The 21638-nt window shown below is 40.4% G+C and overlaps 1 protein-coding gene across 1 annotated transcript; it reads left to right on the plus strand.

Annotated features, from left to right (window-relative positions):
• Positions 1–235: 235 nt before the first annotated feature.
• Positions 236–18581, plus strand: LOC146607922 (uncharacterized). Its single transcript, XM_085348629.1, has 2 exons — positions 236–278; positions 17899–18581. The coding sequence occupies exons 1-2, from the start codon at positions 236–238 to the stop codon at positions 18579–18581; spliced, it is 726 nt and encodes a 241-aa protein (XP_085204755.1).
• Positions 18582–21638: the final 3057 nt, after the last annotated feature.

Below are 21638 nucleotides of genomic sequence, written 5' to 3' on the forward strand. Positions count from 1 at the left end.
AGGGCAAATTGTTAAACCTAAATGACATACTGCTTACTTAACTCAAGTGGTTAGGTCAAGAAAGAAAAGAGTGCACATAAGGGATGGACTGTTCCTGAACCATTTTATAAATGAACAACAGGTTTAATAACAAGCAACCTGCACATACAATACACTATACTGAGGAAGAAAAATTTTAGTAAAACTATGAAATAAAATACATGGACTAAATACATACCTATGAGGCAGGTGATACATGGCTTCTGGTTTACCAGATGGACAACAAGATTGGCGCACAGGTCGGATGGTGTGAGTGTTCCAGAGATCTCTGTACTCGTCAAGCTCTTTTTGCAAGACATTGAGGAAGACATATCGTAGAAGGCATTTATGTTCATGACTGCCGTTGAAAAGATGCCTCTCCCTCAGGTCACTGAAGAGTTCAATCCAGAACTGAGTTCTAATGGTGGAATGACAAGGCATATAAAATTTAATAACACAAGTAATTCAATGTAATTGTCCTCTTTAAAAAAAAGTCGTAATCTTAAGAATATTGAAATGTGCGCAATTTCGTTCAAAGAAAAGCTTATTCACATGTTTTGAAGTGTTTCATCAATGCACTGCAGGAAAAAAAAAGCAACTTCACACAAATAACAAAATTTAACAAAATGATTAATCCTTCTGTTATTCCTGCATTTGGCGGTTGAACTTAAGAAAAGTTGTAATATACAGGTCTGTCCATATAAATGTACTATTTTGTTTCTTCATGAACACTGAAGCTGTTATCACTTGTTAGATACCACACAGAAATCCAAAAGCTAGTGAAAACATCAGTATTTTTTTTTTTGGCACACAAAGTCGAAGAAATGTCTGAAACGAATGACCTCCTCTAACAAATTTCTGTCATGTTGGATCAATGTTCTTATATTACTCATATTACAGTTCTCAAATTTGAAGAAACCCTTGTTCTTTTATTTATATGACTCCCTATAGGTAAACTATTTGATCTAGATGTTAGTTTGGTACTATGTAGGCACACAAATTTGAATAAATTTTACTCAATTTTAAATACATCAATCTTTACTGATGCCATTGCCTGTAGGATTCATAATAATTTATGTTGAATGTCAGTTTGTTTGTTGTTTTTTATAGTTCCTTTTTAGGACTTTTGTGGAATGTCTGAGTAGGATTTTCTTTTTGAGTGAGTTGTTTTAATACAAACAAATTTCACTGGTATACCAAACCATTTATTATATTTTTTGAAGCAGTTGTGCATCACATGAGAAAAATGTGTAGGTGACTATGTTTTTCTTTCTTTGTTTGTGACTGTAATTTAATATTTGAGTATAAAACCCCACCTACAAAAAAAAGTATATCGCTGACCACGACTTCAGAACCATTCAATTTTAGTTTCAGAATATATTTTAAAAGCCATTGTTAGATTATTCTGTTATTATATGTTACCTTATATATGTAATCAAAGTAGTTGAATTAGAATACTGCTGTAGATCACATTATACCCTTTAATATAGAGTGTGTGAGCTGTATGTAGTTTAGTTCTCATTATACTTTTGAGTTAACAGAACATATTCACATATTAGTTCATTAGATAAATGTGCATCACTCTGTATCCTTGATCTGCTGGGAATGTGTTACACTGTTTTCTTGACATGCTTAATTGTTGAATCATGAAGAGAAGGTTGTAAGCAGGAGACTCTGTGTCTAAAGACAGGGGAGATAGATAGACCACATTCCACACCCCCACCTTACAGAAAGCAGAGAAACAACTGCCGAGGTCATAACTTAGGCGCTGTAACAGAGAAAGAATGTGATGTTTTGGCTTTTACGACTAGATGGGGGCCACTAGAGACTATAAAAAGCTGAGCAACCCGTCACCATTTTGAGACATGCTGTCGAACCTCTGCAAGCATCTCTCCCGTCCGGACGTTGTAATGCTCTGACTGTTGAATTGTATGGAAATAAATGATTGTTGATTGAGCATTTATACACCGAGTATTGTCCTTCCTTCAGCCCAAAGATTCAAAGAATTGGGAGATTTCAACAACTTGGTGCCGTGTGACCCGGATCTTTGGTGTGCTGAGGAGGTGCAGATTTGACCTTTGGTGAGATCGTGAGGCGAGGTGAACAGAGGACCGGTCCAAAAATAAAAAGGTAAGCACAGCCTGTTGTATTATAAATACCAAATGTGCATATTGGGCTTTCCAAATTAATCTGTTCGCTGAGTCACATGTATTTTCACAGTAAATTTGTCGGTATCTGGTTTTTGGCGCAAGATACTAACAACATAAGTTGAGGCTGAATTCCAGTGTGTTAAATAAACTGCTTCTACCGAGAAACTAATAAGACACTACGTTGAGCTAGTTGCAGTAAACTGCTTCTACCGAGAAACTAATAAGATACTACGTTGAGCTAGTTGCAGCCACTTTACCTTCCACATTTAATTTTGTCTAATACTGGCTTCTGTAGCAATAATACGTTAGAATTTCTTCTGAAGACGCGGCCATTAGTCCAGTACATTGAAGTCGAGGTTTGTTTATTTTGTTTATGGTGTCAGTGACGTCCTGGCTTTTGCCGGCTATGAAATAGAAGTTGATTTAAGGAAAAGCAGATGCTGGCTTCACGGTGCGGTTGAACGCTGGCAACGCGAGAGCGAAACACGTCCGTAGGTTTGGTTTATGATACGGCCGTGTTCCGGTGGTGCGGCCGTGAAGTGCAGTAGTGGTTGGTGCTAGTTTTAGTACATTGGATAGAGGTTTGACGGTGGTTTGTGGCGTCAGTCGAGTTTTAAGGGCTGCGGTCATAATACAAAGTAAAATTTTAAGTACATAGAGCAACACCTGGTTTATGATGTCAGGTATAACTTCGGGGATGCAAGCATCACTTTTATGATGCGACTTTGCCCCGTTGTGGCGGTCATAAGCGGAGAGAAAGGGGTATTTTGGTCTATGGTGCAGTGTGCTTTAAGAAGATCTAATAGTTGAGCTCAGAGGTTTCTGTGTAAAATTCCCGCTGAGGAAAAGTGTTGTGTGTGTGTGAAGGCGCGCTCTGAGTGAGAGTGTGTGCGAAGCTGCGAAGCGCGCTCTGGGTGTTGTCTTGTGTGTAAGGCGCGCTCTGAGTGTGTTTTTGTGTGGAGTGTGAAGCGTGAACACAGTGACAGTGACGGTTGATGTGTTTGATTAGGAGGACATTAGAGCAAAGACACATTTTAGGATCAAAGGTTGATGCCTAGTGTACCTGTGGAAATAATTTTGCCCTAGGAGTGGCGACCCTCCTGTTCGTGGACGCGCGGCCAGGACCGGCGGCGTCCGGATGCCGAGGTGGTGACTTGGGGAGGTGAGGGCCCCCGCATAGCTACGGAAATAACACTGGAACGGCCGTGTAATCACGGGTTCACATTTATTCCGGACTAGAACAAGACACATTTTGCGAACAAAGGTTGAGTCTAGATTAGTAAAGAAATAAAAAAGGTTGAATTCCTCGTTTCAGTGGTTGAAATTGTTGTGTGCCTGTCCCCTGACGAGTGTGAAATTAAATAAAGAGGGAATTTGGAGCCACATAGAGATAGACGGGCATAATTGGGTGTATTACTCTGTGGTGTAATAAAAATAAAAAGGAGAGATAGTAAGAGGTGTGCAGTGGAGAATTATGGAGGAGTAGAGAGAAGCAAAATTATAGGTAATGGGAACCACACCCAGCACGAATCAGCAGCTGTGAAACAGACAGCAGCGAGGAGAGAATTAGAGGAGGAATTAAGAGAAGTTTTAACACATAAAATTGGGGCCAACGGACTTGTGGAGGTTGGGAAGGCGTCCGGAGCCTCACAACAAAAAGGTGAAACAAAAACACACAAGCAGAGAAATCTGAGAGAAAGGCTCCTTTTAAGGTAACGCCTAGTTTGAGAAAAAGATAAAATTAACCTGCTTGCCTACAAATGCACATACACGCAATGAAGAAACAGCTTACACTCATGAACACGTGAAGATTTTCCAGCAAGGCTACAGCAGCGAAACTTAACATACATCTGGTGTTAAAGGATAAATACATTACTGACAAATAAACTCTCTGGGTTGCAGGACAACAATTTAACTTAAAAAAAAAAGACACTGGTCTGACCAACCAGTGAAGACATGACAAATTTAGGGGTTAAAAGATTCAAATTGTGACATGTTTTCTGCTGATTGATTGATACAAGTGATTACTGAATGAAAGAAAATTTCCTTTTGGGCTTTTAAACATGATCTTAAGAATTTTAACAGGTGCATGTTGTCCTGTCAACTTGGTGGGTTAGGAGTTGATTATATCGGGAGAGAAAAAACAAAAAAAAGGGGGAGAGAAGGCTGACACAGGGCCTGGCCCCGTTGTCTCCCCTCTGAATAACACAGCCAACACAACATCATTTTCCTGTTCGTTTGTTTTTGTTTTTTGTTTGTTTTTGTTTTGTTTTGTTTTTGTTTTTTCTATACATATTTAATTACAGGCTGCTTTGCCGGCCCTGAAAGCCGAGGCTGACTGGACTCCTGCTCTCCCCCATACGTGACACTGACCAAATGCTGCAACAGCTGGACCCACAACAACGACCTGAGAATGTCAACAGACCTGCAGGAATGTGATCTCATGCAGCAGAGACGGAGAGCACTAAACCTAAGGCCCGTTTCACTACACGGGGGAAAATTCCCAGACTGCGTCAGCTGACAGAGCTGTGACGAGACGCCCGCCAAGCCCGAATGAAAAGTAAGGCCGAGCGAAAGAATGCTGACCTTGATAACTTTGCATTCACACTGTGCAGGACAGTGATGGACCAACACGGATGATCGGGCGGCAAAAAGGGCGTGACCGAGACAGGAGGAGTAACTGAGGTCAGAAGGCACCTCAGAATGGACAAAAAACACAGAAGAAGATGCAGGTTTCACCTGCGGTGAACATCGACACTGGAGAAAGGACTGCCCCAATTGGGGTCAGAACCAGGACGGACAGAACTTTGAGCAGCAGCAGCAGCAATGGTCGCAAACAAACTGAAAAGGAGGAGGGCAGGACCCCAGGGCATGCTTCAGGCCGTGGTTTACCCAGAACACCAGAACAGGAAAGTGATGAACACACACACACACACACGTCTCCAAACACACAGATTCAGAATGAAGTGAAATACACACATGAACACGTGCACTCGTTGAGTGAGAAATGACACACACACACATATACACACACACACATACACACACACACATTGGAATGCTGATTCACTGAGAAGTGATGCACACACATACACATGCACACGCTTGTGCAATGAAGAGTGATCCACACGCACACACACATACACGCTGATGCAATGAAGAATGCTTTGCTTATGCTGATATGCAAAATGCTGCACACAAACATCCCAATGCATAATTTTTATGAGGAGCCATTGATTACCATTAAATACTTAGAATGTGTTATATGTCACCCAGAGAGCATTTATGTAGATTTTAGGAATAAGGTCTAAAAAAGTTTGGTTATGAAAACAATGTCTGTGCGTGATGTCTGTTTATGGCTCAAGGCCTTGACTGAATTCTTTGCTGTGCTTCACACAGCCCTGATGAGGAACAGTGGCACAGAGTGAAAATGATGAATTAATAGTGTAAGTTTTAGGTCGGAGTACGGCATTTTCTGTGATTGAGTTTTAATTCAAGGAGGAACAAAAGGTGTTACGGCACCTGAGCTTCTCATTCCCACACAATATTGTCCCGGCAGGAAGCAAAACGTTCCTGTGAATTTCTGGTTGATTGTTTGGTTTTGCTTAGCGCTAGCTTGATTTTATCAGTGAGCTTTGGCTTGTGTTCTTTCTCGTAAGCGAGAGAGGGATAGTTTTATGCTTGGACATGTCTGCAACGGGCCCTAGTTTGTGTTATTTTAGTAGTATTTTGTTGGTTATGTCTGTTTTCGTTTTTGTTACAGTGCACTGGAGAAAAAACATCTGAGAGGTGTGATCCACCGGTGGTGATATGTTGATATTTTGTGAGTTCATGATTTAACAATCAGCTCTTTAAACCAGGCCTGAAAGATTGAGATTTAAAGCGCTATGAAATATTCTTACAAAAACAGTCGCAAAGTGTGCTTCTCCATGATTGTAATTGGCTTGGGAGAAATTCACTTATAGGGAACACTGAGAAGTTCTGAGTCTAAAAGGATTGCACCGAGTCAATCCGGCCCAAAAAACAACAAGGAATTGTTTTCCTTTAAAATGATGACGTCATCTTGCTGGTGATGGAGGCTCGAATAGGTTGCGCGGGAGACTCCATTATCAGCAACATCTGGTATGAATGTGTATGGAGGTATGCATGTGAATGGACTGTGATGGACTGACGACTAAAAGTTTTGACTGACTTGATACTGAGACAATGACTGCACCAACTTTAGGATTAGTAAATGCCAATAAACAATTTACCCAGCCGACAAGAGAAGGGTGGATGCTTCGCTTTGTTTTGTTTTGTTTTTTCAGGAGCAGGAGGATAAGAGAGACTGGAGGAGGAGACTCTAGCTTCACATAAGTATGAACTGCAGACTTAACACTGTGGTTGCTGATTTTGAGTTACTGATGTTTGCATTAAGAAAACTGTGCTATATTAGCTGTGTTTTGATTAAGGTATCATGTTATATTATTGGGAATGCCAAATGCTACAGTGGAGAAGACTTTTGATACCACTCATGACTGGAATATGTTATTATTAACCATAGCAGGCCACTGTAAAAAGTCAATTAAATTTTATAGAGGAAAATCGCCAAAACCTTAACAATACCTATGAATGGCTTGCCACATTCAGAATAGAGATATGCACTAACAAACATTGGTCCACGTGATTTAGGTTCTCATTTGAAATAGTAAGTTATTAGATGTAGAATATAATTGACAGGGACATTTGATAGGATGTGGTACTGAAAAAGAACAAGAGCAAAGTAAATAAAGAAAATATTGTGTTTAGTTTGGATAAATTCAAATTAAAATGTACCATTACACTCAGAGGATCAATATGGAATAAAACATATGCAAAATTTGTAGGAAGTACATGACTGATAACTGTTCTGTCCTGAGCGTTTGTTTCTAGAGCACCCACTTGACCACACCAACAGTTTCTCGCCACCGAGGAGGGGTACTTGCAAAAAGAATAAAATAAAAATCTGAGTTTAACAAAACATTTTAAATGTAAATATCAAGCTTACCTTTCTTTTTCCATGAAATGTGCTTGTGGGCACGCCAGCCATTTTGAAAAGGTGGGCAAAACAATTGGCAAGGCAACACCCCTACACATGTGATATAATTTTAAAGGTACTGTTGCCCTCTCTAAGAAACATCAGGACTTAGAGGAGTGGCAAGTAGAGTATGCGAGCTACAAGCAAAAACTAAAATGTGTACTACAGTGTGCAAAAATGAAATACTGGGTCATCAGGGGGTCATGAGGGACATTTATAAAACTAAAAGTCCCACTAACCTTAAAGTGCACTTGAAAAGCTCACACAAGAAGGTTAACCTAGCTTACCTAGAAGACCTCATCAGGGGGAGCACACTCCCCCTCCTTGAAGAGCTCACCCACTCAACCCGCATCCCCAGAAAACAGCTAACCCCAGATAAGGCAGCGTGATGCATCCCGAGACAACAGGACTGGGACATCTAAATAAAGGTGTGAAACAATCGCCTTCAAAAGGTTATCAATTCACTTCAACCAAAATTAGGACCACTCGGTGCGGCAAGAGTTAATAGTTATTAGTCTCAACACCCAAGGATAACCAGAAGAGCATGACTGATATGATGGAACTGGGATTTTGTTACACTTAATTTTTGCAAAACACAAATAAAACTAAATTGAAACTAAGGATTTTCAGAAAATAAAAACTACACTAAACTAGCAAAGAATTGGTAAAAACTAATTACAACTGGTAAAAATTGAAAATCTGGAGTCGAAACTAAATAAAAATAACAACTAATGGAAATGGCGAAAAGTTTAAAACCCTGGTGCAGAGATTGGCAAATCTGACAAGGAAACGTTATAAAATGGATTGTCAGGATAGTCAGCGTTAAAGCCACTTTTGACAGTCCATACTAGGATGGCATTGGACATCTTCGGGGCGGAAAAGGGTTGGTGTGACCAGGGTGTGGTTTGGCTTGTTGTATGTATATTTGAGATCATATGGCTCTGGATGGACCAGTTACCAGGGCATGCAAGGTTGACAGACTTTATTACATGAGGAGAAGGGAAACTTTCGGGATTGAGGATCCTCTGAGATGACAAGGCTGGAGCAACGGTACTCGAGAGAAGAATTTCTGATACTTTCTGAGATATGATGTCACTAACCTTCTCTTTTAATTGTCTAGCTCCAATGAATTGACACAGGGGAGTGTGTCAAAACGGGGGAGTTGAGTTTGAACATCAAACAATGGTGATATGAAAATTTCTATGAGTTTATTTTTGTGTTTAATAATTTAGGTATGGTAAAACTTAAGCATATAATGGGTTAGACTTAGAGATGATTCATTAATTTTTGATTTCTTTTACACACACATAGATTATGATTAGAATAAGTCCTGAACATAATATTTTGAACCAAATTTGAATCATTAGAAGAACAATGGATAACAATATTAGATTATCAAGGCTAGGGACAGAGGTGTTTTGGTTTTCTGTCTCTTGCAGAGAAAGGAACAGACACCAGACGGGGACACGGAGATGTGAGGACCCTTCACAGCAGGGACAGATGTAGGGACTGCCGAGACAGCAACTGGGGTCAAGTGTCATGACGTTTGGGCTCCTGGAGAAGATGGATCCCACAAACACAGCAATAACCATGAAGGGGTTGGCGAAAACCAGGAACACCAGACCAACGAGGTTCAAGAGGCTCTTGGCAAAAAGGGGGACACGCCGGTGACCCCAAAACACACAGATCTTTGTTTGAAATCGGGGCAGAATAATCCCCAGAACTGTGCAATGACTAAAGGGTGGTCGAAGAAAGAAGCTGAGAATCACACAACTGGAAGACACTGGTAGCTGCAGCAATAAAAATAAAGGTTAAAAGCTCCTTAGACAGAGGTTCTAGTCTAAGTACATTTGAAAGGTATAAGGGGGCATTAAAAAGGGGGTGGAAAACTGGAGCACCAAAATAAAGCTGTGGGAAAATTGGGAATGATGGGAGTGTCATCTGTAACTGCTGTTAGGGTTGTAAATCTAACTTTGCTTGCATCTGAACTGCGTGAACACAGAGGTCATCCCACAGATGGTCCACCCGTTAAAGGGGAAAGAGGGCCTCAGGATCAAGAAGACCTGGACCTTGTGACCCTGGAGTGTATGTTATAAGTGATCTCTTTCAGAGATCAAAAGGGGGAATTGTTAGATTATTCTGTTATTATATGTTACCTTATATATGTAATCAAAGTAGTTGAATTAGAATACTGCTGTAGATCACATTATACCCTTTAATATAGAGTGTGTGAGCTGTATGTAGTTTAGTTCTCATTATACTTTTGAGTTAACAGAACATATTCACATATTAGTTCATTAGATAAATGTGCATCACTCTGTATCCTTGATCTGCTGGGAATGTGTTACACTGTTTTCTTGACATGCTTAATTGTTGAATCATGAAGAGAAGGTTGTAAGCAGGAGACTCTGTGTCTAAAGACAGGGGAGATAGATAGACCACATTCCACACCCCCACCTTACAGAAAGCAGAGAAACAACTGCCGAGGTCATAACTTAGGCGCTGTAACAGAGAAAGAATGTGATGTTTTGGCTTTTACGACTAGATGGGGGCCACTAGAGACTATAAAAAGCTGAGCAACCCGTCACCATTTTGAGACATGCTGTCGAACCTCTGCAAGCATCTCTCCCGTCCGGACGTTGTAATGCTCTGACTGTTGAATTGTATGGAAATAAATGATTGTTGATTGAGCATTTATACACCGAGTATTGTCCTTCCTTCAGCCCAAAGATTCAAAGAATTGGGAGATTTCAACACCATGTACCTTTGCTTTCTGAACGAAGACCACCAACTTTCAATCCGTTGATTTGTAGTTGAGGTACCATACATATGACTGTGGGCTCCTGCAAGTTCATCTCCATGGTCTGATCTTAAAGCACAGTGAATGGCTGCCATTGTGCCATTTTCTGTGCCACAGTCTGTACGAAGGCATGCTGGAAGTTGACCAAACCGTGACAAGCACTCCATATAATATTTTGCAATGATACCTGGGTCATTATTTGAGCTGCCACAGCTGAGCCACATAACTTTCCTTGAAAATCCATCGACACATGCACTAATAGCAACACCAAAGGGCTTCAGCTTATCATAACCATCCACATGCCACACTTGATTTGGTCCTTCTGAAAAATATCCTCTTCGAACAAACCTGCGTTTACAGCGACGCTTAACACCATATGGATCTAGTCTTGAGAGTATGTGCATTACATCATTTCTTTTAACTTTCAGATTATACTTTTGTCGCAGTGTCTGACACATGGATCTGTAACCCAGAAGCTGACCTGAGCCTCTCAGTTCTTGTGTAACAGTGGAAATGACAATGTCAGTGGGAGTAAAGTCTGTCCTTCTAGTCATTCCAGCATCTTTTAGCCTCCTCTTTAATGTTCTCAGACTCATACAAATATTATGCTTGTTTTCAAGAAAATCCAGGATCACTTCATATGTATGGCCCTCAGAGAAATACTTATTGATGATGTCTGTGACTGAGACTGGGCCTAAGGTTGAAGAGAAAACATGAAAAGACAATTACGACCGCAGGAATCCACAAATGCACTTAATAAGTGTTTTTAAAAAAAATACCACATCTGAAACAAGTCTCAATAAACATGACTCAAGTATTTAATCTTCTTGATGTGTGCTTAAATAAAGGCCAGCAAAAGCTCAAAGAACATGGACCAGGATTCAGGACTTATCACTCTCATTAAGACCGCTATGCTGACAACTCAAAATGATCAAAATTAGAGAAGTTAGAAGAATTTCGTCACTGTGTACATATGCCCTATTAAGTCATAAACTAGTTTTTAAAATTATGCCGTAGAACCGGTGGCAGGCTTAAACCAGAATACAGTTCTTAGTACCTACCAGTTCATGCCTTTGCGTTTTTGGAATTCTGATTTATCTTTGCATACAGAGTCTTTAACAATACAAAAACCTTAGAATAAGCAAATGAATATAGTACTTTGGAATGGCACATCAATAATAATCCCCCCCCCCCCACCCAAAAAAAAGTTTAACACGCACTACTGAAGCTACTGTGGTGTATATAAGTCATTATGAAGCAATTAAAATGTGAGCAATAAATACTAGAACTTAGGAAAGTGAAGTGCTTACCATTCTCTATAAAAGGTGCTAAAACTTGAATGTTAGTTCCACAGGACCCACAAAAAACTCCAATTTGCCCCACTAGCTGGATTCCACAATATGGACAATACATTGCCTGATGAAGACAATGCCAAATTAAAACCTGAACACATTAACTGCAATATTCCTTAATGACTTTGACTTATTAGTATTTGTTCTCGAGTTTAAAAAAGCTTCATTTCTAAGGCTACATTAAACATTATCTTTGTTAGAATTATCTTTGAATATATATTCCAGATATGTGTAGTATTATTAGAATCATGAGATTACAACATATTTACCTCTCCTCCACTTCTTTGAAGTGTGTCCCAGTCCTAGCGCACTGGTTAGCATGTTTTGGTTTGTGCAACTGGTCCGTCGGGTTATTGTCTCCCCAGGAACATTTCCGTTGTCTTTTTTCCTATTTCCGTTGTGCTTTGTGTGCTTTTGCAGCGCTTTTCTTTTTGCAGCATTTTTCTTTTTGCAGTGCAGCGTTTTTCTTGAAGTTGCAGTGCACCGTCTTTCTTTTTGTAGCGTTTTTCTTTTTGCAGTGCATCGTTTTTCTTGAAGTTGCAAGTGTTTTCTGAAGTTGCAGTCCGTTTGGCCTCTCAGGGCCACCGTACATATCACTTGCATCATCAAATACAAAACCCATTACATTTTACATCAACTTAAAAGATTAATGAGCCTGATGAACTTTACTGTCACAAATACATTTGTCCTTCATTAGCATCACTACTGTACTTGAAGCTCACTTTACACATTAGCACCGAGTCTGTTAGCCTAGCATAACCATGCACCATGATTTGATTTTAAGTACTTCAACATTAAGTAAGTAAGTAAGTAAAATTTATTTATATAGCGCTTTTCACAGATAAAAATCACAAGGTGCTTTACAACACAGAAAATGGGAATATAAAAACAATATAACAGTAAATAAAACAATGTAAAACAATAAAACTATAAAAACAGCATAAGAAGAAATTAATGAAATGCTTTTCTAAATAAAAATGTCTTCAGCTGTTTCTTAAAAGAATCAATGGAGTCCGTGCAGCGAAGAGACAGTGGGAGAGAATTCCACAACCGTGGTGTCACAGTCTGAAAGGCCCGATCACCACGAGTTTTAAAACGAGTGTGCGGTACCACCAGCAGTCTCTGATCTAATGACCTTAAAGCCTGAGAAGATATATGTGGTTTCAGCAGGTCAGATAAATATTGAGGAGCCTGACCAAGCAGGGCCCTAAAGGTTAGAACTAAAATTTTAAAATGAAACCTAAAATTTACAGGCAACCAGTGAAGGGAGGCCAAGACTGGAGTGATATGCGATCTTCTCTTGGTGCCTGTTAAGAGACGTGCTGCAGCATTCTGCACAGTCTGAAGACGATTTAAGGCTGATTTGTTAAAACAAGTAAAAAGGCCGTTACAGTAGTCTAAACGAGAAGAAATAAAAGCATGAATAATCATCTCAAGTTCAAGCTTTGATACCATTAGTCTGAGTTTAGAAATATTCCGTAAATGATAAAAACAGTTTCGGACCAGTTGCTTAGAATGCTGCTCGAGCGACATCGAGCTGTCAAATATGACACTGAGATTTCTAAGGCTTGATTTTACATAAGGGTCTAAGAAGCTGATATGCTGTCTAATTTCTGGGACCATGTGGTCTGGAGCAATAATTAGAGTTTCTGTTTTATCAGAGTTTAGTTGGAGAAATTTGTCATATACAGTGGGGCAAAAAAGTATTTAGTCAGCCACCGATTGTGCAAGTTCCCCCACCTAAAATGATGACAGAGGTCAGTAATTTGCACCAGAGGTACACTTCAACTGTGAGAGACAGAATGTGAAAAAAAAAATCCATGAATCCACATGGTAGGATTTGTAAAGAATTTATTTGTAAATCAGGGTGGAAAATAAGTATTTGGTCAATAACAAAAATACAACTCAATACTTTGTAACATAACCTTTGTTGGCAATAACAGAGGTCAAACGTTTACTATAGGTCTTTACCAGGTTTGCACACACAGTAGCTGGTATTTTGGCCCATTCCTCCATGCAGATCTTCTCGAGAGCAGTGATGTTTTGGGGCTGTCGCCGAGCAACACGGACTTTCAACTCCCGCCACAGATTTTCTATGGGGTTGAGGTCTGGAGACTGGCTAGGCCACTCCAGGACTTTCAAATGCTTCTTACGGAGCCACTCCTTTGTTGCCCGGGCGGTGTGTTTTGGATCATTGTCATGTTGGAAGACCCAGCCTCGTTTCATCTTCAAAGATCTCACTGATGGAAGGAGGTTTTGGCTCAAAATCTCACGATACATGGCCCCATTCATTCTGTCCTTAACACGGATCAGTCGTCCTGTCCCCTTGGCAGAAAAACAGACCCATAGCATGATGTTTCCACCCCCATGCTTCACAGTAGGTATGGTGTTCTTGGGATGCAACTCAGTATTCTTCTTCCTCCAAACACGACGAGTTGAGTTTATACCAAAAAGTTTGGTTTCATCTGACCACATGACATTCTCCCAATCCTCTGCTGTATCATCCATGTGCTCTCTGGCAAACTTCAGACGGGCCTGGACATGCACTGGCTTCAGCAGCGGAACACGTCTGGCACTGCGGGATTTGATTCCCTGCCGTTGTAGTATGTTACTGATGGTGACCTTTGTTACTTTGGTCCCAGCTCTCTGCAGGTCATTCACCAGGTCCCCCCGTGTGGTTCTGGGATCTTTGCTCACCGTTCTCATGATCATTTTGACCCCACGGGATGAGATCTTGCGTGGAGCCCCAGATCGAGGGAGATTATCAGTGGTCTTGTATGTCTTCCATTTTCTGATGATTGCTCCCACAGTTGATTTTTTCACACCAAGCTGCTTGCCTATTGTAGATTCACTCTTCCCAGTCTGGTGCAGGTCTACAATACTTTTCCTGGTGTCCTTCGAAAGCTCTTTGGTCTTGGCCATGGCGGAGTTTGGAGTCTGACTGTTTGAGGCTGTGGACAGGTGTCTTTTATACAGATGATGAGTTCAAACAGGTGCCATTCATACAGGTAACGCGTGGGGGACAGAAAAGCTTCTTACAGAAGACGTTACAGGTCTGTGAGAGCCAGAGATTTTCCATGTTTGAGGTGACCAAATACTTATTTTCCACCCTGATTTACGAATAAATTCTTTACAAATCCTACCATGTGGATTCATGGATTTTTTTTCACATTCTGTCTCTCACAGTTGAAGTGTACCTCTGGTGCAAATTACTGACCTCTGTCATCATTTTAAGTGGGGGAACTTGCACAATCGGTGGCTGACTAAATACTTTTTTGCCCCACTGTAACCATTTGTTGATTTCTGTCAGGCAATTACTTAAATTAGACAATTCATAAAACTCAGACATTTTGAAGGAACAGTATAGTTGGATGTCGTCAGCATAGAGATGATAGGAGATATATTTATAGCGCTTAATAATTTGGCCTAGGGGAAATACATAAAGTAAAAAGAGAATTGGACCCAGGACAGATCCCTGAGGTACCCCACATGGCAAAACTGTTGATTCTGATGTGACATGATTCATGCAAACATTAAAAGATCTCTCAGACAGATATGATATTAACCATTTTAAAACAACACCAGTAATCCCAAACAAGTTTTCGAGTCTGTTTATCATGATACTGTGATCTACAGTGTCAAAAGCAGAGCTGAGATCCAGCAGGACCAGCACTGTGTATTCTCCAGAGTCTGCTGCCATCAAGATATCACTAGATACTCGAAGTAAGGCCGTTTCAGTGGAATGCAATTTACGAAAACCAGACTGGAAAGTGTCCATAACAGCATTTTTATCCAGGAAATAGTTAAGTTGTTCTAGTACTACTTTTTCTAAAATTTTCAATATAAAAGGCAATTTGGATATTGGCCTATAACTGTTAGGAAGAGATGGATCCAGCTGGGGTTTCTTTAATATTGGCTCAACAATAGCTTGTTTAAAGAAGCTGGGGACTGAGCCAGTATGAAGAGAAGTATTTATCATTTCCACAATACAGGGGCCAATTGAATCAAACACACTAGTGAAAAATGAAAATGGAAGGACATCAAGGGGTCTTGAAGTCTGTTTTATATGACAAAACAGGGCTCTGATGTCTTGTAATGTAACAGGAGTAAAAGACGACCAAGTATCAGAGGAGAGCAAGTTAAAAGTTTGATATTGAGAAGCTGATGGAGAGATATTAGACCTGGTTGCAATGACCTTATTTCTGAAATAGTTCATAAACTCATTGCGGTCGGACGTTGAGTGAACTGGTGCACAAGGAGCATCAGGAGAAATGTAACGGAGCGAAGGTGATTTTATTTCCACAGTGTCTTTTTTTTTTTTAAAGGAAGGAAACCTTCCTCCAAACGGACAGAGCAGTGGAGCCGCCAAGGGAAAGCACACGATTAAAAAACTGTATAATTAAAATATAATTTATTATATTTAAATAGTTAAAAATGCAAAATGAATTAAAACAACCTTGGCCAAGGGGTAACACAATAAAAAGCAATAAAACACAACATTAAAAGTCCAGCGGCATCCGCCACGATATAAAAGTCACAAAGAACTAAAAAAGTCCAGCGAAGTGATGTAAAAGGGAAACCCAGTGGAGTCCTCGCCTTCCTCCCCGCATTCCGCGTCCTGGTACGCTGAAGAAAGGGAGGGAGCGGCAGTCACTATTCTTTTCGGCAATTTTCATTCAATAAAAGGGGCTAAGTCGAAGACTTACCCCGGGTGGGCAGAGCTCTCAACTCCGCCCGCCGCTTCTTTAAAACTGCAAATCGGCACCAGCTGTCTCGCCGCCTCTGCTCTCCCGCAGTGCACAAGCTGGGCTCTCGTTACTACTGCCGTCCGCCTGTTCGCTCCGCGTCCCTAGTCGCTGGTGCTGTCCGTCCTTTCCTAACACCCAGCTCCACCAGCCCCTTCGGCTTGCAGGCGCTGCCGCCTGGCACCACTTACTCTTGGCCGTCTCTCAAGCCTCTCGGTCGAACTCCTTCCTTTGGTCTGCCAGGCCCTCTTATTGGCCTCTCTGGGATCTCTCGCAGGTGTGATCAGTTTATTATCAGGTAGGGGCGGAGTCTTTCCAGGACAAGTCACCAAATAAATACCATTAAAACATGCAGTAAAACTCATAAAAATAAACCAGTGTACAATATTAAAATATTAAAAAGGTAAAACACAGCAAAACATGCATAGTAGAAAAACTTAGATAACTTGTCCCTTTCCACCCTGTGACAGAAACAATACTCTTAATTGTTTTAAACAAGAATTTAGGATCTTTCTTTTTTGAAGCTATGAGGTGTGAAAAATACTCTGTTCTGGCATTTTTCCACATGTCATTTAGCAAGAGGATAGATTCTTTAAGGTGTAACTTATAAACCTCAAGCTTGGAAGCCTTCCACAAACGTTCTAGCTTGCGACAGTATCTCCTGAAATTACGACTGTTTTCATTTAACCAAGGATGAGATTTCAAACCTAGGACAGTACTTTTTTTCAGAGGTGCCACTATGTCTAAAATAGAAGTACACTGGTTATTAAAGGATGAGACAAGAGAGTCCAAATCATTGTAAGTCATTTCAGCGTCAAACATGGCAGAGCACCTTTTGCCGGCGTTCAGGTTTATGATTCGCCTTTCAATCGTTATTTTGGGAGCCGGGGGATCCAAATAAAACGACAAGTTAAAATATATGCAGCTATGGTCACTCACATGGACATTTTCCACACGAATGTCATTTATATTTAAACCCAAGGAGAAAACAAGGTCCAATGTGTGACCCTTTACATGTGTAGGGCCAGAAACATGCTGCATAAAATTAAAAGACTCTGTGATAGTCATGAAGTCAGCAGCCATATTACAGGATGCATCAAAAAAACCAGCAACAAACAACTTAAACATAAACAATTACAAAGAAAGAACAATACATCTGAACCAAAGTGTCATGGTCCTGGGTCGTTGACCCAGCGTTTTGTGTTTTGTGACTATTTCCCTCTGTTCTAGTTATTCTGTGTCCTCCCCCCTTGTGTCCGGTTCGGGTTCTAGATTTCCTGTTTTACTTTGTAGGTCTGTGTCTCGTTATGCCCATTAGTTCCAGCTGTGTCCCCTCCTGTGTGCCATTTCCTCATTACCTGGTGTGTGTATTTATAGTTGGTGTCTGCCTGTGCTCCTCGTCGGCTCGTCTGCATTCTTCCGTGTATCTCTGCGTTCTATGGTGTTCCTGTCTCTGCGTCTCTCTGCCCCGCACCCCTTTTGTATGGTCTCAGGTTTGTCACTTAGTTTCTCCCAGTTTAGGTTTCCGTTTGTAATTACTCATGCTTCATTGCCTGTTTTTGCCACTACCACCCTGTAAATAAACGTCACTCGTATCATCAGTTTGCTGCATTTTGGGTCCTCCTTTTCCTCCACTCCACACGGCTCTCCGCCAGCCGTGACACAAAGAGTAAAATAGTGAAATGTGGATTATTAAATATTAGGTCTCTCTCCTCCAAGTCTCTGTTAGTACATGACTTAATAATTGATCAACAAATTGATTTACTCTGCCTTACAGAAACCTGGTTGCAGCAGGATGATTATGTTAGTTTAAATGAATCAACACCCCCGAGTCATTCTAACTACCAGAAATCTCGAAGCACAGGCCGAGGGGGTGGTGTGGCAGCAATTTTTCACACCAGCCTATTAATTAATGAAAGACCAAGACAGACTTTTAATTCATTTGAAAGCCTGATGCTTAACATTGTCCACCCCAGCTGTGAAACTCAGAAACCAGTCTTACTTGTTATCATCTATCGTCCACCTGGGCTTTACACAGAGTTCCTGTCTGATTTCTCAGACTTTATATCTAATTTAGTTCTGAGCTCAGATAAAATAATTATTGTGGGTGATTTTAACATCCATGTAGATGCTAAAAATGACAGCCTCAACATGGCATTTAATCTGTTATTAGACTCAATTGGTTTCTCTCAAAATGTAAAAGAACCCACCCACCACTTTAATCACACTCTAGATCTTGTTTTAACATATGGCATAGAAACTGAACATTTAACAGTGTTTCCTGAAAACCCTCTCCTGTCTGATCATTTCCTGATAACATTTACATTTACAATAATTGATTACACAGTGATGGAGAGTAGACTTTATCAAAGTAGATGTCTTTCTGAAAGCGCTTGTCACGGCGGGGTGCGCCGATGTGTGTGGAAACAGGACCCAAAAGCAGATGACGACGAGGAGTAGTAAGGTTTTAACAGAAAGGTGAGGCTTTATTAGATGATGGCAGAAGTAAACCAGGAAACCAAAGTAAACTGACAAGACATTAAGAAACAAAATACTAAAACGGTACTGAGACCAAAACCTAAACTATGACTGTGGTGGAAAATAACAAGCAAAGACCATGACTAAGACTAATAATACATAACAGACGAAAACCGAAACTTTGCAAGCTCCTTTGATTACGATGACCTGGATGACTGAGAACCTTCACAGACGTATATAATCCATGTTTTGTTGCCACGTCTCAGTTAAACACAAGAAGTTGAGAGATTCCTTTATAAAAAGATCGTTTAAAATAAACGATTTGTTTGTGATTGAGCGAGTGTTGAGCAGGGCAAACCTGATTGAAGACGTTTGGTTGGTGCAGTCAACAGCTGACTGCAGTGGCACTCGAAATAAACACCTGTACGCACCTCTACACCTGTTACGCCGGGCGGTGACTTCAGGGCTAACAGAAGCTAATATCCATAGTGGTACATCATCCGTAATATTCTCCATGGCTTATCCAGATCCTTTCACATCTGTCACATGTTCTTGGGTCCACCACTGCACAGGGTGACGGCCAAGTTCAAGTTCAACTCAATCCCTGCAAGGTGTCCAAGTCCTGTGACTGCAAAAAGAACACAAATCAACACCATTCCACATCTAAATTTGCAAAGTTAAACTGTCTTGCACGTTCGTTTTAGAGAGCAGAGGCTTTGTCCTGGCACCCCTTTCCAAAGTAATTGCACTGTCATTAGTTTTAATATTTACCGCCTGTAGTCTCTGAGGTGTAGCTCTTGGGTTTTTTTGCAGTTTCTCTAAATATTCCAACGTCTGACATTGGGGTGAATTTGCTGAGAAGTTAGCTGTTTTGTGTTAACACCCACATGAATGCTCCACACCAACAAACTGCCAAAAATTCTGCTTTTATAAAGGCACTCATACTTTATGATGAACAGTTAATGGAGTATATTTGATCAACAGCACCTGGCTGCTACACATCCTCTTAATTCCAATGGAAGCAGTAACGGTGTGTACTTAGTTTGTCAACATACTGCTTTTGTATTTGCTTGAGTAAATAATTAATGACACAGTATAAAATGTGTTGTTGTATATCTGAGGTTTTATTTACCTCATTTTAATAACTGTTAATGACCAGATTAGCTTTTTCTCCTGATGTGTAGTTTACTTTCTTTTTACCAGGACTGTACGTTGTGTTTATACTTCTGCTGTCAAAGAAAAGCCCAGAAATGTCTCGAGAACTGTGAAGTGTTTAAAGCTGACTGTGTCACGTATGTTTGTGGCATTGGAAGGTTACAGTATTCAGACCTCTGGTTCCTGTTTCTGCAGCAAGCTCCAACCACAAAGTTTGCATCACTGGATGTCAAATGAAAGAAAGAAAACAACTGAAAAACCACACAGACCATAGTAATGATGATGAAATTTACCTGTTCTCAGATAAAGCCTGCAACAACAGATGCCAGGAGGTACAAAATGATATTGTTTTCTCCACAATCCTACATGATTCAAATATTTTCTCAGAGAGATTACTTTGAGGTACTTTTAAGTCTTTTGTTTGGAGGTTTTAGTCTTGTGGTCAGTGGTAGACTTTCCTGTGAAGAAATTGCTGAACACAAGATATAAACCTTTTCATCAAAGAGTCAAGGAACTGAGAAGCATGTCTCTCAAAAGAGGAACTTTATTAGGGACCCAAAAGTAACACAAGTGGAATAAATACCACACATGATCTCTCATCCTTTACAACCTTCAGACTTCATTTCTTTGCTATGAAACACACAAAACTGTGGGAACCTCAGAATTTCATTAGACTTCACAGCAGTTTTACATGTGTTTGCACATTTTCAGTGAGCTGTAACAGCTCAGACACAGATCTGACACCCTGTTCAAGTTTAAAAAGGGCTCAGTGTCATGTTTAACTGCTGCTTGGACTCAGGAAGCAGACTGCAAGCTGTTACTGTAAAATAAGAGTAAGTTCACTCACTTCATAACAATGATTTATATGTGGTTTTACTGATGGCTAACACAGTTGTACAAACTCTTCAAAATACTGACACTGATCAAACTATAACCCAACATATTAAATATAAATATGTGCCAGTTACTATGACTTATATGTGGATTCACTAAGGTTTGATTGTGCTGAATTTCTCAATATTGGCATGTTGAATATAAATAAAATAAATCAAATAAATAAGTTTAACTTGACCAGTATAATGTATCAGAAAAAAAGAAGAGCTATGCTAATAACAGAGAGAGTCTGACCTTGGTGTGTGTGTGTGTGTGTGTGTGTGTGTGTGTGTGTGTGTGTGTGTGTGTGTGTGTGTGTGTGTGTGTGTGTGTGCAGAGAGACAGCCAGGTTCATAATGGATATAAGGAAGTTTAAAAAAAAAAAAAAAAAAAAAGCAGCCACATTCAGGTAAAAGTGTAATATCAAATGATCCGTCAATCAAGAATAATGTTGGATCAGTGTTTCAATGTTTATATCTTTATTAGATTTTCGTGTGGTTTGGTTATTTGCCTTTTGGTTGAAAGTACACTGAGAGAGGACTTTTTGTTAGTGATCTTAATAGAATTTTTTTCATATTAATGTAATTTTTCATCTAATTGAATACAATCTATTTGTGTATGATTGTCAGTCCAAAGAGGGAGAGAGGAAAGCAAGGAACAAAGCAAGATGGCGCGGCCACGTCCAGACGCCTTCCTGACCGCTCCGCTCCGACTATCCACTTTTCTTGTTTTTTACCTATTTTTTGCTCTGGTTTACATCCCAAAATCCTCTAGTCTTATAGTATACGACAGCGGATCACTTGTAAACATCGGTGCCAAGGTTGCACATCTAATCTTGGACACTTTTAAACCTGACCCTTCCTGGCCGCCAGAGATTCTACGCGGCGCGGAGAACAACAAAGGACGGGCCGCTCATCCGAGGCGCAGAACAAAGAAGCGCCGGCGAAAACGCGCTGGTATTAGGAACAGACTGAGACAGCAGGCGCATCGCGTACCACTGCCCAGTATCCT

The sequence above is a fragment of the Diplotaxodon limnothrissa genome, linkage group LG23 (genome assembly GCF_057381915.1).
Source record: "Diplotaxodon limnothrissa isolate DT_005_m linkage group LG23, D_limnothrissa_male_GT1.1, whole genome shotgun sequence".
Lineage (NCBI taxonomy): Eukaryota > Metazoa > Chordata > Actinopteri > Cichliformes > Cichlidae > Diplotaxodon > Diplotaxodon limnothrissa.

What these genes read in the sequence shown, in the direction of transcription:
- LOC146607922 (XM_085348629.1), top strand. Translation starts at nt 236, where the DNA reads ATGGCTTCTGGTTTACCAGATGGACAACAAGATTGGCGCACAG. An exon ending in ACAACAAGATTGGCGCACAG is followed by an intron (nt 279 to 17,898) that starts GTCGGATGGTGT and finishes TCTGCCTTACAG; the next exon opens with AAACCTGGTTGCAGCAGGAT.